At 35.7% G+C, this 18,273-nt stretch overlaps 2 protein-coding genes across 6 annotated transcripts in view; both read right to left on the bottom strand.

Annotated features, from left to right (window-relative positions):
* LOC127960229 (microtubule-associated serine/threonine-protein kinase 2) overlaps positions 1 to 14,949 on the bottom strand; it is a 146,002-nt gene extending 131,053 nt beyond the window's left edge. For 3 of the 5 annotated variants that reach the window (XM_052559845.1, XM_052559848.1, XM_052559846.1), the window contains exon 1: positions 13,977 to 14,948. In XM_052559845.1, the coding sequence (XP_052415805.1) occupies positions 13,977 to 14,057 (81 nt within the window). In that variant the 5' untranslated portion in view covers positions 14,058 to 14,948. Of the gene's footprint in view, positions 1 to 13,976 lie in introns of all 5 variants that reach the window. The other 2 variants (XM_052559847.1, XM_052559849.1) reach the window with 1 other exon arrangement.
* Positions 14,950 to 15,661: 712 nt separating this feature from the next.
* LOC127959130 (transmembrane protein 69) lies at positions 15,662 to 17,417 on the bottom strand. The gene is made up of 3 exons (XM_052558128.1): positions 17,262 to 17,417; positions 16,999 to 17,048; positions 15,662 to 16,748 (listed from the first exon to the last, which is right to left on the bottom strand). The coding sequence occupies exons 2-3, from the start codon at positions 17,041 to 17,043 to the stop codon at positions 16,038 to 16,040; spliced, it is 756 nt and encodes a 251-aa protein (XP_052414088.1). The 5' UTR covers positions 17,044 to 17,048; positions 17,262 to 17,417; the 3' UTR covers positions 15,662 to 16,037.
* Positions 17,418 to 18,273: the final 856 nt, after the last annotated feature.

Genomic DNA, 18,273 nt, shown 5'->3' with positions numbered 1-18,273 from the left:
AATCATACAGTAGATGACAATACAACTCGAAATGTGAGTTTGGCGGTACCCTGTATTGTTTTAACCCCAAAACCTGGCCTAAATCCCAGATTTTTAGGTGTGACGTACACATTCCAGCAACAGAGCAAAATGCAGCCCATCTGTAAAAAGTGACAAGATTCAGATCTCTTAGATAAAGTTTCATTTTAAATTTAACCAAATTTGTATTTTTAGGACTTTCAAAGTAACCTTAAGATATTAACGAAAAATTATTTTCATTTAAAATATTAATACATTTACCTAATTTAAAATGATTAGTTTCATTTTGCTTAAGCCCTGGTTTTTAGGAGTATGAAAAAGGGGATTTATTTTAAAGGCCTATACATCTTTCATTTATAGTGGGTGGAAAAAGATACATTGTCAATGTCATAAAAAATTATAATAACAAAATTATGAAAAAAAATTTTTACAGCAATGCCAGAGCAAAATTCAGCATGTATCTGAATGCTGATAGGTTTGTTAATTTAAAAAATACAGGGAAATATAGATGATATAAATTGTGCAACAACAGTGTTATGATGAAAGCAAAGAAATACATTTAACCCTCTCAAGGCAGGCGTTGCAGTTTTGCAACAGTAAAGTAACTAAAAACCTTATTACTCCAGATACATATTTTATGAATCTGGAGTACTAAAAACTTTACTATAGGTTACTAAATTTACTAAGTTACTAAAACTTAATTTGAGCCTGAGAGGGCTAATATTATTTCATACCATTCATTTTTTTATTTCTCTCCACTAGTTTAAACTAAGGCTTTTTTTCTTCCAGTGTACAGGAACTCTTTGCGCAGTGCAGAGTCAGTTGGTCAGCTTTTTGTTTTTCTGCATCATTACATTCTGCCTGTGGACAGCATCAATTCCAGCCTTGCCAGAAACACTCTATAATGTAGGGTCACAATCAATACAGATTTGCACACATAAAAATACACACGTGCCCACAACTATGAATGTTGGGACTTATATATCCTGCCGGGTCAATTGTAACATTGTTGAGAACTGAGGCACAGATTTTTAAATCAACAAGAAATGATAAAACTAATTTAGTATAGATAAAACGCTTCAGCCATATGTCTCTGGAAACTCTGTCAAGATTTAAATACATGAAAAGTATAGCACTAATCAACGAACTGTGCCTATAAACACTGCCTCAAAATATCAGGATACAGGAGGTTAAAAATATGATTCTCTGTTAACATGTTAGAACTATTCATTCTGTATGTAAACCTGCATCCTGAAAGAATTCGAGCCTTCAGTCTATCTGTGTTAGCCTCATGGATTAAGCAATGCCAAGGGTTGTAATCTAGAGGAATTTTAATTTATTACACACGGTGTGCAGACTCAGGGATAAAGGAAGCTGTTGAGTCGCTGTGCCTCCGAGTGGTTTTCATCTGTGCCACCAGCTCAAACAATGTGTGCTCAGCCATAATAACGATGGTGCTGGAAAGCTTTCAATTTTGAGAAATGACTGATAACAGAAGGGAGACGCTTCATAGGTAGGGCCAATTAAGAGAAGACCAAGACCGGGGGGGGGGGGGGGGGGGTGTTTGAATTCTGGAGTGATTTTTTTTATTTTTAATTGTATGATGTATCCATATTTCTAAGAAGTCTTCAAATGGCATTATTTTTATTGTTAAACGGGAAGATGCAGGATAGGTCAGGTTGCCTTGGGAAACACAGAAGACTTCAACTACCTGTTAGCAGATTACATTTCTCTTGAAGTCTAAAAGAAGCATTAAAACAAATCTTTATAACACCAAGTAACTGAGCACTTTCCAGTCAACACAGACAACTGTGGTTTAAAAGTGACCGTTTACGAGCACTGGTATAAACGACTGAAATTTAAGTAACATGACAACACTATGCAGTTGTGCGATTTGTCACTTTCCTATTGTTGTTCAGTAGGAAAGCCAAGAATGCCAGAATGTTTTTTACTACTGATCCTATTAAGGAGGTGAAATTAATCAATGAACAAGAGACACTCACTTTGCCAAAAAGAAATCCTTTTTTCTTTGCATTACAGTGGATTCCTTATGAAAAGGAAAAATGTGATTCTACTTACTCGATTGTTCTTTGCCCTTTACACAACAAAATATTGAACCACTCCCCTCTCTAGTGACTGGTATGACAGCCAAAGTGCTTTGCAGTGCATTTAAACAGCTGTTTTTCCTGCATATTCCCTAGTACACACACAGGCTCCTGCTTGTAGCATTCTTTCTCCTCTTCTGACCTACCTTATGTTATAATGCTATTCTTCAGTAATCTCAGCCTTGTGCATTGATATGTCCTCAGGTTAATATGTCCTAACAGTAACACCACCAACATCACCTCACGATCAGACAGCACCGCTACTAGAAAAACAATGCATGATCGGAAAAATCTGCACAGAACAGTGTTTTGGACTTCATAATGATATTTCCCCCCCATTTTAAATTATTATTTTGCCATGAAAGGTTAGATTTTTGTGATTGTTGTTGTTATTATTATTATTATTATTATTATTATTATTATTATATATTTTTTTTAATAAAAATTCAAAAGGATTAACAATGCAGATTAATTTTCACAGCCTTCTTTGATTATATTTACCAAGGGTGTTGATATTTTGGCCATGACTGTATATATATAAAATTGATGGGCTCAAATTATGTTCATAGTTATACTAAAGACCATAGTCTCTTAATTTCATGCAGTCTTTAACAGGCATGGGCCGATTCATGCGGTATGTGCGGTTTTCTTAATGCTGACGGCAAATGAAAAAGTATTATAATGTTTCCCTTTCTATTACTAATAGGCCTAACCTAAAAGAAATATTTATAATAACCATTCTATATGATTATTAGACAGACTTCTATCTGTATTCGACAGAACGGTTAATGACAATGACAAAAGACAGAGAGAGTGTGAGCACTGTGTGCGCTCAGGTGCTGCTGCTCTCAGCATCTCAAACACATCGGCCAAGCAGAAAAACGTATCGGCTGATGGCAATATTTGAAAAATGCCAAATATCAGCTGATATATCGGCCTTGGAGATATATCGGTTGACCACTAGTCTTTAAATGATCCAATTCAGTTAAGCAGAGACCACCGATGCTGAGCACAGCAGAGTGAAACGAACTGAAACACCCCTGCTGTGTGACTAACTGCATGCAGCAGAGGGACAATGATCTTGCTTTCTTCTCAGAGTCAGCATCTTCCTGCATTACCCGGCCTCCTGTCTCCATTTCTTCCTATAAAAAAAGGCAATTTATCTGTACTCCTAAACTCAGTGTAGCAGAATTTGGCAGATTTTGTTTCTAGTAAATACACATTGAAAACATTGGTTTGTTTGTCACAGTGTCATTTATAATCAAGTGAAGAAATCAGATCCATTTGTTCATATAGTGCAGACAGTCAATATCCAATATATCTACACTGGTTGTCATAGGAATACTGAGACTATGTGGAAATAGAGGAGAGCGAGCAAAAATGTCCAAATACGAAAACTCTTGATTTCGAACTATTATGGTTAAACTGATAATCACAATTATTTTGATTAAAAATCTAATCACAAATATTAATAACGATCATTCTATCCTGCTGAAAAAAAAGCTGTTTAAACCAGACTAAACTTAGCTGGTTTAAGCTGGTCTTCAAGCTTGGTCAAGCTGGTTTAGCTTGTTGTTCCAGCTGGTATCCCAGCCTGACCAGCTAAGGAAGCCTTCTGACCAGTTTTGACCAGCAAAGACTGGGCTGGATGACCGACTAAAATCAGTCAACCACCTTAGCTTTTTATTATTATTATTATTATTATTATTATTATTAAGCAGGGAAATCCAATTACATTTCGTGTGTCCTTTAACCAACCTCCACTGATTATGATAATACAAAACTCATGGTTTTGGTTAGAGTTTTGTTACTTTTATTCACATTACATTTTCTAAGTAACAATTTGTTTGCAAATGGAAAAAAGCCACTCAGATCGCACAGTAAATCTGCTCAAAAGGCCGTTAATACACACTGAAAACTTACATTGCCATGCCATTTTCAACACGAAAACTGGAAAAACTTTAGAAACTCTTAATATAAATTCCAACAATTCCAATTTATGTAAATTTTTCTCCATTGTATTGTCACAGGTAGGAAAAGCACAATTATTCCTCAAACACAATAGATCCATTATTGAAACTCAATGAAAGTTTGATCATGGCACATTTGGTAACAAAACAGTACAAATGGCTTCTGAAAAAACAGTAATTGTCTATATGACACTTTCATGTAAGCAGAAAAATGCCGGGTAAAATAAAATGCCCCTCAGAAAGTCACTGCTGGCGAGGTAGTACTTTTTCAAAGTTCCAGAACTTTCGGGTGTGAGACTTGTGCGCTAAACATGCTGACTGAACCATCATTTATTCTGATCATTTTCAAAATAATACTGTTATTGTGTCATGAAATCTAATTTTAAAAGTATTTAAAACTCAATTCTGCGGTTTATTTATAAAGACAGCATCTATTTAAAAATGTGTTTCGCCAATTTCGGAGACAGTCAGCTCCACGCGATCAGCAGGAGCTCAGTGATCATGTTTACCGACGAGAGCAGTCTCAACTCGGCTAGTCCTTCTGATGTGTGCCGCTGGCTCTGATGTCTCTTAAGTGGTTAAACATAAAAAATTATTCATTTTGGGCAAATCTAACAGGTAATTTTGGTCTGTATTAAATTTATCTATATGTTAAAATGAAAATAAAAAGAAGCAATTGATATAATATTTAGTTTCATTGTAATGGCTGTATATATACACATTTCCCTGATATAAGTACATTCTTGCAGCTGTTATTATGTTTAAATGTAAACGAAAGGAGGCAGTGGTATTTGATATATTATGGAGCTTTTATTATGACAAAATGATTTGAATTTGAATTGTGTAATTTAATAAAATTTTATTTTAGGTGGTAGTTTAAATAGTTCTGAATTTGATTTTTTTAAACGAATATTGAACATTTGAAATTTAACAAACTGAAATGTTTTTATGGCTGAAATTTCTAAACATGTATTTTCAAACAGTTAGTTTTTTTGTTCTGAATTCTTATATTGCAAATATTCAGTTTAAAAAAATTCAGATTCAAGTTTTCAAGATGAAGAAATTCGGAACTTCAAATTCAGTTTTCTAAAATTCAATGTCAAAAATTCAAACTCAAAAATTAAGATCTTACAGAAAGTAGGTCACAGGTCACCCACAGGGAAGAGTAGATGATCTCAGAAAAGTTTTCCAGCGCGAACGTGGTGGTGGTTCAAGAGCTTGCCACTCTCTGACTCATGAATCACCCGGAGGTAAGTGATTCTTAAACATAAATGATTTTGTGTTTATATGTTAGGTTAGCGTTCTCAGCATGTGAGACATTTGTCTAAGCGATCTCAGGTGTTTGTTTTAAAGTATATTTTGTATAAAATTGATTAGAAAGCCACCGTGTCTACTAGGCCTAAGTTACACAGACAGGACGCGAGCGGCGCGACGCAACACAGTGCTTGAAGCGACTGTTGCAAAGAGCTGGGACAAGGTCAGAAATAGGATGGGGAATCCGTGTGCTGTTGGTGATTTCACGGGTCGCGTCGCACCGTTCGTGTCTGGTTTTTTTGTAATATTCGGTTCCCGTGAAAAACTGTTCCCGTGGGTGGAGTTTACATGAACATGCATTAGTTCCCTGATCAGTGCACGCTTCTCAAATCGCTACTTGGATTATTTTGAAAAGGTAACGAAGTGTCTATCTTAAGCACTGAAGCATTGTAACAGTGTCAAAACAATGCAGTTTGTGTAATATTAATTGTCTGTAAGCTGATTTGCTTGCTTGATTGAAGGCACACAGAAAAACAAAAAGCGAATAACCTATGCTAACCTTGGGATATATGGTTTCTTAATCATATTTTTTTTATATACTTTTTATTTGTGGGGCATTAATTGCTGTTTGAATAGAATGATTAGCTAAGTTAGGCTACTGGTGACTATTACTGCAATGTATTCATGACGATGCTTGAAACAAATATATATGCCGTCTACTAAATATATTTATAGGCTAGCTATCCTGTGTCATTTATAAAAACTTTAGTTTGTATGTAGCCAGTGTTTCTGATACCTAAATAAATCACATACATAGGCTACTGAAAACACTTTTCTTGCAGTGAAAATGTCAATATTGTAATCAATCTAACTTCTAATTGGTTATATAAAACGGTGCATAAACCTTAAAGTAGTGTTCTGATGCAGTCTTCTTGGACATAGGTCAGCAGCATACATTTGGATAAGAAATCATGTGTTTCATCATCACCAATGTTATGATATGGCTTTGATTTGCTTTTGTGATGTTTCCACATACAGTATTGTTCAAAATAATAGCAGTACAATGTGACTAACCAGAATAATCAAGGTTTTTAGTATATTTTTTATTGCTACGTGGCAAACAAGTTACCAGTAGGTTCAGTAGATTGTCAGAAAACAAACAAGACCCAGCATTCATGATATGCACGCTCTTAAGGCTGTGCAATTGGGCAAATAGTTGAAAGGGGTGTGTTCAAAAAAATAGCAGTGTCTACCTTTGACTGTACAAACTCAAAACTATTTTGTACAAACATTTTTTTTTTCTGGGATTTAGCAATCCTGTGAATCACTAAACTAATATTTAGTTGTATGACCACAGTTTTTTAAAACTGCTTGACATCTGTGTGGCATGGAGTCAACCAACTTGTGGCACCTCTCAGCTGTTATTCCACTCCATGATTCTTTAACAACATTCCACAATTCATTCACATTTCTTGGTTTTGCTTCAGAAACAGCATTTTTGATATCACCCCACAAGTTCTCAATTGGATTAAGGTCTGGAGATTGGGCTGGCCACTCCATAACATTAATTTTGTTGGTTTGGAACCAAGACTTTGCCCGTTTACTAGTGTGTTTTGGGTCATTGTCTTGTTGAAACAACCATTTCAAGGGCATGTCCTCTTCAGCATAGGGCAACATGACCTCTTTTATGTATAATGTATTTTAACATATGCAAACTGATCCATGATCCCTGGTATGCGATAAATAGGCCCAACACCATAGTAGGAGAAACATGCCCATATCATGATGCTTGCACCTCCATGCTTCACTGTCTTCACTGTGTACTGTGGCTTGAATTCAGAGTTTGGGGGTCGTCTCACAAACTGCCTGTGGCCCTTGGACCCAAAAAGAACAATTTTACTCTCATCAGTCCACAAAATGTTCCTCCATTTCTCTTTAGGCCAGTTGATGTGTTCTTTGGCAAATTGTAACCTCTTCTGCACATGCCTTTTTTTTAACAGAGGGACTTTGCGGGGGATTCTTGAAAATAGATTAGCTTCACACAGACGTCTTCTAACTGTCACAGTACTTACAGGTAACTCCAGACTGTCTTTGATCATCCTGGAGGTGATCATTGGCTGAGCCTTTGCCATTCTGGTTATTCTTCTATCCATTTTGATGGTTGTCTTCCGTTTTCTTCCACGTCTCTCTGGTTTTGCTCTCCATTTTAAGGCATTGGAGATCATTTTAGCTGAACAGCCTATCATTTTTTGCACCTCTTTATAGGTTTTCCCCTCTCTAATCAACTTTTTAATCAAAGTACGCTGTTCTTCTGAACAATGTCTTGAACGACCCATTTTCCTCAGCTTTCAAATGCATGTTCAACAAGTGTTGGCTTCATCCTTAAATAGGGGCCACCTGATTCACACCTGTTTCTTCACAAAATTGATGACCTCAGTGATTGAATGCCACACTGCTGTTTTTTTGAACACACCCCTTTCAACTAATTCAACTAATTGCCCAATTGCACAGCCTTAAGAGCGTGCATATCATGAATGCTGGGTCTCATTTGTTTTCTGAGAATCTACTGAACCTTCTGGTAACTTGTTTGCCACGTAGCAATAAAAAAATATACGAAAAACCTTGATTATTCTGGTTAGTCACATTGTACTGCTATTATTTTGAACAATACTGTATATTGATCATCATGTAAAGTCCCTGTCTGTTTCAGACTGGATGAGAGAGCTGAAGTCACTGGTACAGTAGCTGATCATTGTATGAACTGGACATACATGGAGGCTGTTCTCATCGAGAGACAATAAATATCTCAGACACTCACCTCATTTTTGCATTGCTTCATTCCATGCTTACTTTCACACAACTTTCCTTGTCTTTTATATTTGTGTTAAATTCATAAAGCAATTACTTCTGTACTTGTCATAGGAACATTTAATGAATGTAATATTTGTGATCTACAAAACTGTTTTTTGAGTATAATTTTAAACAGTAAACATACTTAAAGATAACATGTTATTTGTTAACCTGCATGCCATGTTACTATTAATACACATCAGAGAACTGTCAACATTAAAGAGTGTTGTTAAATTATTGAAATATTAACTTTAATTAATCTCAGAGGATATTAATTTCGGTAAGCGACAGGAGAACAGAGTTTGGCTGACAAAGTAATATTTGGGTTTCATTGTATGTAATAGTTGTAAAATGTGAAAAACAATTTTGAATAAGATTTTCAAATGTTAAACATTATTTACACAATGGATCACTATTCACTATTCTTAAACATGACATGATGAGGTTGTTTTTCAGTGCTATGGTCAAAGAACGGATACAATGTATACATTATTATTATATTTATTAGTAGTAGTTCTTTTTCAGATTGTCTAAACCGTTAAGCTCTGTATTTGACTGTTAACTAAATGCAATAAAGAAAAATGTGTCCATTTTAAAAACTGTTCATTTAAATATAAAAATTAACTCACATGTTTCAATGTTGCATGACTTTAAAATCTTAGTAATAGGATAAAATATGTGACAGATGTAAATTTGCATTTATAATAATAAATACACTGATGGGGCTGTGAAGGCTGGTAAAAACTGGTTATATAAAAAAAAGATTAAAGAAAGCATGACACGGGATGCTCACAACGTTATTATTAATACACAGATACATTTGTAGTGGTTTGTTTCAGGTTTTGTATACAAATTGTACTAGTCTCTCTCCAATGACAACAAGGTAGTCTAATCAAAGCAAACTATTATAAAAATAAAAAAAAGCCCCACAAATGAAATATATAAAAAGCGAAATACACAAACAAGTAAAAATTAGGTAAGATAGGTTAAATTATTTTATTGGTTGTTTTTCTGTGTGCCTGTAATCAATCAAGCAAAACATGAAAGACGATTTATCATATTACACAAACTATCCATTGTTTTGGCACTGTTGCAGTTAATGCTAATTAACGCTTAACACTGACACTTTGTTACCTGTTCAAAACAATCCATTAAATCAAATAGAGATTTGACGAGCGTGCACTGAGCGTGCACATTTTCAGTTCCATTCGTTTGCGCGTTGTTTCAAGGATACGCCCACAATAAGGGAACTAATGAATATTCATGTTAACTCCACCGAATATAACACACAACATCGGGCGATTCATGATCAGAGTCAGAGAGCGGCAACCTCTTGAACCACCACCACGTTCGTGCTGGAAAACTTCCGCAGTGCCCAATTGGCCAAAATGCTCTGTTCGACTTTTCTGAGATCATCTACTCTTCCCTGTGGATGACCTGTGACCTACTTTCTGTAAGATCTGAATTTTTTGAGTTTGAATTTTTGACATTGAATTTTAGAAAACTGAATTTGAAGTTCCGAATTTCTTCATCTTGAAAACTTGAATCTGATTTTTTTTTTTTTTTAAGAATATTTGCAATATAAGAATTCAGAACAAAAAAACTAACGGTTTGAAAATACATGTTTATAAAATTCAGCAATATAAACATTTAAGTTTGTTAAATTTCAAATGTTCAATATTCGTTTAAAAAAATCAAATTCAGAACTATTTAAACTACCACCTAAAATTCAATTTTATTAGATTACACTTGCAAATAATTCAAATTTACAAAATTCAAATTCAAATAATTTTGTCATAATAAAAGCACCATAATATATCCTATTTCGTTTTATTTGAAAATATAAAGTGAGTAAAATTGCAGTAGCCAAGGCGAGCTGACTTATGTTATCAAGTACGCTGCCGTTTGCAGAATTACTGGATTTGCGTCATCGCGGACACCACACTCCCGAGTCGAATGTGCAGAGTCTGAACTACCACAGATGAAAGTCCAAAATAAGCATACTTTTTAATGATAAATGCACGCAGACCTATGTCACCAGTCTATTTGCCTAATCTTCCCGGTACTTTTAGACCACGGTGGAAACACAGAAAGCAACAGGTGTGGGGGGCAATAGTTTGTGCGGAAAAAAGTTCCTGGTACAGCCGTTCCAGGTAATTTTCCTGGAAAGACAGCAAAAGTGTATACTTTAGGGATGCACGATATTGGATTTTGGCCGATATTCGATATGCCGATATTTTCTAAATAATTTTGGCCGATGCCGATACCGATATCGATATATATACAAATATATACTGATATATTTACAAATATATACTGATATATTTAAACTTTAATTTTACTGAAGAGAAATCCATGTATCTCTTCTGTACTGATTCTACCATAAATTTATTATTTTACAAATGTAGACAGACATTCACATCTGAAAAACAGGTCAATTATTTCACTTGGAGAATATCGGTTTGGCTCATCGGCAGAAATATTCATATCGGCCGATACCGATAATGGTCATTTTAAGCTTTTATCGGCCGATACCGATGTTGTGCCGATATTATCGTGCATCCCTAGTATACTTAAAGGAGAAACGCTCCATTTTGGGGCTTAAAGCTCTTCACATCTGGCAACAACAAATGTAAATGCTAGTGAAGACTTGTTAGCAATGCAAATGCCAAAACACTTTCACGATGAATTACAAGCCGGCCAATATCGTGTGGATCATTTTTAATTAATCGAGAAAGGTGGATATCGTTATCGAGATTATAATACGATTAATCGTGCAGCCCTACAAACTAGACAAGCATTCTTGATCAGGTGGCCATGAGCTAATAAATAAAAGTTCTGCATAATGCACTGGGTAGTGAGTAGTGACAACTTCTTTTCCTTTTGCTTCCTTGTAGCTCTAGATGAAACCCTTCACCGACTCATTAAGTACACAGAAGCAATTTCCCAGTTATAGATTCACCCTATCATAAAGGCTAGGAGTTAAACGATAATCTAAATGCTCCCTAATGAACTAAGACAGAATTATTCAAGGCTATGTCACTTAAGGGCACTCTCAATAACGTTAAAATGATGAGCACACCATACTACCGTAAAACACTGCAAGCTAATTGGTGGGTAAATCTGGAGCACTCTCTAGTGATGCAGATGCAACACCAGACAGACAGAAAGCTCTCAACAGCAATGTAAACAGGCTCACAGTACAGCACTTGCTTATTTTAGCCCTCATTTCAGACTAAGTGTTAAGCATAGTGCTTACATGCCAAAAGGGAATTAATCTTCAGTAACATCAACAACATGTTGTAACCCATTTTCCATTATCCAACCAAGTCCGGTTATGTCAGTTCATCTCTCAAATGGTAAAAATATTTATGCAAGTAAATGCAAGGATGAAAAGCTGATTTGGATTGGGAGTTGCTTATGTAACTGCTATTTTGCACGAGTCCAAGCCATCTGTGCTGGTCAAAGGACTTTTATAATAAAGTGGTTCAACAACTACCGGGGAGAGGAACTCCTAAAACAAAGCTGAATCCCACAGATGTTTAGCTCACCATCGAAAGGTTATAAGAGGGAAAAAACTGTGCCCATGAAGAAACACGAGCCAAACCTCTTAAGCTGTGCTTTCCAATTCTGAATTATAGTAAAATAGGATTGGATAAAATGCTTTACTGCACATGGAGAGTATTCAAAAAAGAGAATCAGTGGTGTTCATGGCAATACCAATCACTTGAACAGAGGACCCTCTTTGTTAAAACTAAATGCATTAACTAGAATCACAATTTAAGATCCATGTCCAGACTTCTAGAATCCTAAAGCCTGGAATTTCTCTCTCTCTCTCTCTTTCTCTCTCTCTCTCTCTCTCTCTCTCTCTCTCTCTCTCTCTCTCTCTCTCAATGGGAGGAGATTTTCTGTTAGGCCTCACTTTAATTTCCTGGCAATTTGGAAATCAATTGTTACTGCAGGGTGATAACTGCATCAATAAAAAGTCTTATACTCTTAAAAATAAAGGTTCTTTAATGGCATTATTGGTTCAATAAAGAAGTTTTCACTGTACAAATTGTTCTTTAAAAAAATGTAAAATATTTAAATGTTCTGCACACTAAGAAAAATAAATTATTTGAAGAATGGCTGACTGAAATGTTCTAAAAACTGGATATTCTATGGCACTGCCAAAAATAAAAAAATAAAAATAAAAAAACTTTTTGGTAAAAAAACTGGTAAAAAAAACTGGTCAATTTTACTGTACTCTACATACATATTGTCTTCCAAGTTGCAAACTATACCATTTGCACTTTTAGAAGCCATGCAACACTGTTCATTAAAAAAATAATAATGCATGGAAACACAGTAGGGCTGCATGATTATGACAAAAATCATAATTGTCTATTATTCAGAATAACATAAGTGGACTGATTAATTGGCACTTTGGATGATTACGTAATTGTGGCATCCGTAATTGTAAACCCGATTAGAAATCACAGGATTTTTACTTAATGAAAGTGCAAAAAAAGATGATCACTTCGCTCAGCCAACTGGGTCAGATTAAAAAGAAACCTGATGGCTCACCTGAAATGCACCACTCCCCTGATGATCTCATCATTTAAAACATTGAGCAACATTACATTTACATTTACTGAATCACTGACTTCCTCTTATTACAATGTGACTGGTATGGGAAAAAAAAAAGAACTTCAAACATACCAGAGTGAACACAAGGTTGACCTTCTGATAACTCAAAAACAAAAATGCTGGACATTTAGTCATTTAATTGAGGGTCAAGTCAACAAATAGATAAAATAGAATTAGAACAGACAGTGCTAGAGTTAGAGGGTCAAACCAGACTGCTGCTCAGAAAAGGCAAGAATGCGAGCAGCCAGTGCTATGTTATGATCTCACTATTTCTCACTTTAGTCTAGTCTGTACTTATCACAACAATCTTGGAACGATGTATTGCATCACATCTCATTTTACCATCTCACTAGAATGATATCACTTAAATTATATTATTGCACTTTATATTATACAAACACTTTGGATAAAAACATCTACCAAATTAACAAATGTAATATAACTTAATTATTAGATCTGCAAAATGGAGAGAACACATTAAAAAAAATTAAAATAAATAATTACAAAATGTATTTAGCACTGGTGCCCCAAATTAGGAAACTCCATTTGTCCATGTTTTAAAGTAGCAGCACTCTCTGTTTATTTCATCCCAATGCCTCTGCCCTCACCTAATGAATGATAACACAAGACTCACATTGTCAAGAACAAGAAGACAATAAAACTCTTGCAAAGCCAACATAATGTGGGTAATAAACTTGAGCAAGTACCATAAACTTACTCAAACATGTACAAAGCTAATAAAAACACACACAAATATGATGTCCTGTGTTGTGTGCTGTTTTTTAATACTATTCCAGTCTGGAAAATCATTTAAATAAACAAACCAGTCAATCGAGCAAGCATAAGCAAACCAACAACAACAACAAAAAAACTTCACACTCGGTCTTCACATTATCACTTCACATTATCACTTGATAAAGGTTTCTTCGCCAGAAAAGTTTCAATGTCATAACGTGCTTGATCTATAAGCACAGATCCATCATGGATGGATTGCATCCAAGCACTGCGCTCATTCTGCAGGGCAGCTGCGTCACATGCACCAGTATCTAAGGTCTGCATTCCATTTTGGCATGTTTACCTTGCATATTTAAATAATCATGCAAAGTATCAGTGTTAAAACGGACCTTCTTTCCAGTGAAAGATCACTCACCTCGTCTTTTCCTTCAGTGCTGCTCTCCCGCTGCTCAGAGGTGCTGAGTTTCCTTTTGTTTTTGCTCTCGGTTCTCTTCATTCTGATGGAAGGAGGTTGAGTAATACTCTACAGTAGTAATATATCGGTGTCAGAATCCGGTGGTCAGTGAATTTAGATGGTGAAGCGAGCCTTGCTCTGATACATGGTGAGCAAGCCTCTCCTCAACTTCGGTTCACAAACACAAAGACAGAATCAATGGTGCTCTCTCGACCTTAATTTACAAACGGGGTTGCCATGACAGCCCGTCAGTTTTCAGTCAATACTATTTTGTCTTCAGTTTTACGTAAACTGTGCTGTTTTAGCGCGGCAAACCAACCGGCGGAACTCGCTAGCTCGCTAGCTGTTTGCTGATAAAGTTTGACAACATCCGCAAAATAAACGCCTTTCTGGCTTACAAACATAAAGTGACTGTTTAAAAACAACGTGTATATATACTCGCCGGGCTCGTGTCTGTCAATGTGAGATTATAACGGCAGGTCACCATTACGCTTAATAACGCGGGGTTTCCAACGTGCTTGCCGCAGTTTCGAATCACCCAGCCGATTGTCTCTTCTCTGTAAACTAATGCTTCATCATTCCGGAGTTATCTCAGTCATAACAAAAACATTTAAAAACGCGATTTGTTCATCCAGTCAACTGCCAGACTGAAAAGATAGTTTGCCGCGGAGCCACAGCACAGCGCGAGCTCAACTGTTCATCGGGTCTCGAGCGCGAGCTCTGTGTTGACACGGATCATTCTATCACGCGGGGCACGAAGCTGCGCTTTGCTCCTCCAGTTTATCTTCATCAAACGTCTACCCGGCCGGTGAGGGGAAACGGCTCGGTGGCGAAAATAAGTGCTAGTCAGAGCAGGTCCATTTCGTTGGTTTTCTTGTAGGAGGAAACCTAACAGCTTCCTGAAGCTTGGATCAAGTGAATGTGCTGATCTGAGTTCAGTCTGTTCGAGCAGCAGAGTCCAAGTAGGGCGTATGCATGTATACTGGAGTGCTGATCTGAGTTCAGTTTGTATGTCTTGCATTGCATATACACTAGAGGGCTGATCTGGGAACGTTGTTTCCTCCAATGGTTTAGAATGGGCAAGTTTTCGGGCTTTGTCTTTGCTGCCATCTGCCGGCGAAAGTAATGTCTTTTTTTTTGACAACCATTGCTTCATTTTCCTTCTGCATAAACAGTATAAGTTTAAGTTTTTTTAATAAAAAAAGAAGTTTAAAGATAAAAATGTACAAGGAGAACTAATTAAATTTAAGTCTTTTATTGAGATATACTGTAAATAAAAAAGAAGGCTCAACAAATCTGAGCAGCAGGCTTAATTTCTTCATTCTTAATTTCTTTTTAGTATTTATTTATAATTAAATTATGAGACAAGTTCTCCATGTTTGTTATGGAATGTATTTGTCAAATGATGGGGAACAATTTGCAAGTGACTACAGGGAGTACTTGATTCTGAATTGTTGAACAGATAAAGCGTTCATTTAAGCCATAAGATATATAGGTTTTAGGTTTGTATCAGAAAAAAAAAAATGATGGAGGTCATAACATGAATAATTTTGATGGACCTTGCTTTAAAGTTAAGTCCTAAAGTAAAGTTTAATCATTGCCATCAAGTAATGCAGAATAATGAGCAAAAGCATCAAAAATGAAAACTCTGAGTAGTATATGGATTTCATGTTTTCTTATATATATATATATAACAAGACAACAGAGATATAATTAGACATTTTGAGAACTGGAAGTTGTTTCACACAATACAGATTTTAATTTTAAACATTTCAGCATTTCATTACTGTGGTCTGTTTTAATTACACAGTATTTTACTTCAAAGAATCTAACTGATACAGTATGGGAATTCATATTAAAAGTGAGAAAAAAAAAACTTTTATCTGTATGGCCAATAACCTGCAAAACAGGGAACAAAAATTATAATTTTAGAAAAAGGAAGCAAATGTTATCAGAATTTAAAACTGAAAAATAGCCAAAATAACTTCTAAACATGTAGAATAGGATGCAAATGCACATAGTTCATTTATCATTGAAATACTTCTTCTCAGGATAATACTGCTTAATGACAATAGTGCCTATCAAAGAGAAAAAGGCTACTACTGTGAGGATGGTCCTCAGGGCTTTAAACCAGCTGGGATATGTGGGCAGGAGGGACAGGTCATAATGCAATGCTATCCCAAGCCCCATTATCACAAGCACAGCAGACTGTGTGATGTCATGGCAAAAAAGTAGGGCTGTCCAGGCAATCAGAGAAGGAACCACACTGTTGGCTAAATTGAGCCAGTCAGGTTTTGCTGGGCTCCCGGCAGGCAAGGCGAAACCCCAGCGTACCCCACCGAGAAAAGAAACAATGGATGCTCCGTATGCAACTTGAGCAAATGCAACTTCAGGAAGATACAGCTCTGTGACAGCCATAAGTAGAGGAGCGGATACAAAAGGTATGAGGCCAGATAATCCGAGATAGAGGGCCGGCTTTGGAGCTTTCTTCAGGTCTCTCATGTCATAACGAACCAAATCGAGTTCTCTTGATGGACTCTCTTCCGGAGGACGTTTCTTCAGCCTATGTGCAGACCAGTGAAATGACTGGGTTCCTAGAACAGAACAAGCAACAGGTCTTGGGTGCAGCTGTCCATATAAACCTCTAGTAATCAGTGTTGAACAGTGAGTGATCCGCTGCCCTAAACAGGCAAACTTCCTGGACACCTGCATGAGGCCACTCCATTGCATTCCCTGTTATTAGGAAGGAAGGAAATGTCAGTTAATACAATTATGTATTGATGAGAATTCCCATAAACAATGGAAAATACATCACATATTAGAAGCTCTGATCTATAATATAGAATATAGATCAGTGGTTATAAGTTTATGACGAGATAACAGAGTACTGTTATTCATAAGGTTAAAAAAAAAGGTTAAACAAAATGTGAATGAGAGCAACACAATCTGAAATCAAAGTGCCTTTCTTTGACGTTTCACTCACCCCAAAGTTACGAAGGATGTGACGTCCGATTCTACTTGCCAACATTTTACCTGCAGTTCAAATAATAATAAAACATTATTAAACATTTGTTTTTCAGACAGTCATTGCAGTGCTGTCTGAATCAGATCAGTTTAAAGTTAAGCCGCAGAACTGAATTATGTATTACAAAAGCTAACATGCTAACTGTGCACCCAGCATAAGCAGTGCTTATCTGTCAAAAACATACTCGGCAGCAAATGGTCAAAAATATAATGTAAACATACCTTGATTTCATATCAAATTGTCGTAAAATAAAACGAGGAGCTTTTATTTATCAGCAGAAGGTCATTGCAAGGCATGTGGCGATGCGAAGGCAGACACAACATACCACGAAAAAGCCTAGCAAGTTGCTATAAAAGTCCTACGGAAGTGTATTTAAATTTAGATGATAGACAAGTTAGCATACCAGTATTTATAATAATAATATATAAAGCTACACTAGGCGTTTATGGATAGGATGGAGTCTTCATGGGAATGGAATGTTGCAAAACAACAGCAGTTTAAAGCTATATTTTAAAATGTTTTAATATTTTTAAAATGCCAAATATTATTTGTGGCTAGGTCTGACAGAAAATTAAAACAGACACATACAAGCTATTAATTTATTTAAAACCTTGCTACTGCTATTTAAATTCAAGTCTATTATAAAGAAAACATATTCTATCAGATATGATTATTCGAATTTTATGCACATGTGATACAGTCGTACAGTCTGAACAACAAAAAAAAAGCACAAATGCATAAACAGTACATTATAAAATACAATTAACGTCTTATTCATATTTTATTTGAATAACGGAAATTATTTTTATTAGCGAAACAATTAAAAATTATTATTGCTAGCAAAATGTTATTTTTAAGGGTCAGATGAAGCAGATTCGTCCGTTTTGTTTTAACTTTATATATATATATATATATATATATATATATATATATATATATATATATATATATATATATATATATATATATATATTTGTGTGTGGGGGGGGGGGGTACTATTGACTGAATGACTTATAAATGTTTGAGCAAAATGGGAGTTTACTGTTTTAGTGATACCTGAGATTATTGTACATTTACTCTGCAGAACTTCCACGATTCATCTGTTTGCTTTGCACACATTAAGTAAATTTTTTTGGAAAGTCTATTAAGTTTATACACACACATTTGGTAATGTTTGCTTTACTTCACGTCTACCAAAGCGTGAAATTCCATCACTCCATTTCTGGTAGCAGA

Source organism: Carassius gibelio, chromosome B6 (assembly GCF_023724105.1).
Source record: "Carassius gibelio isolate Cgi1373 ecotype wild population from Czech Republic chromosome B6, carGib1.2-hapl.c, whole genome shotgun sequence".
NCBI lineage: Eukaryota > Metazoa > Chordata > Actinopteri > Cypriniformes > Cyprinidae > Carassius > Carassius gibelio.
The sequence above is the reverse complement of the archived record's forward strand: the minus strand, read 5'-3'. Positions and strand labels throughout refer to the sequence as shown.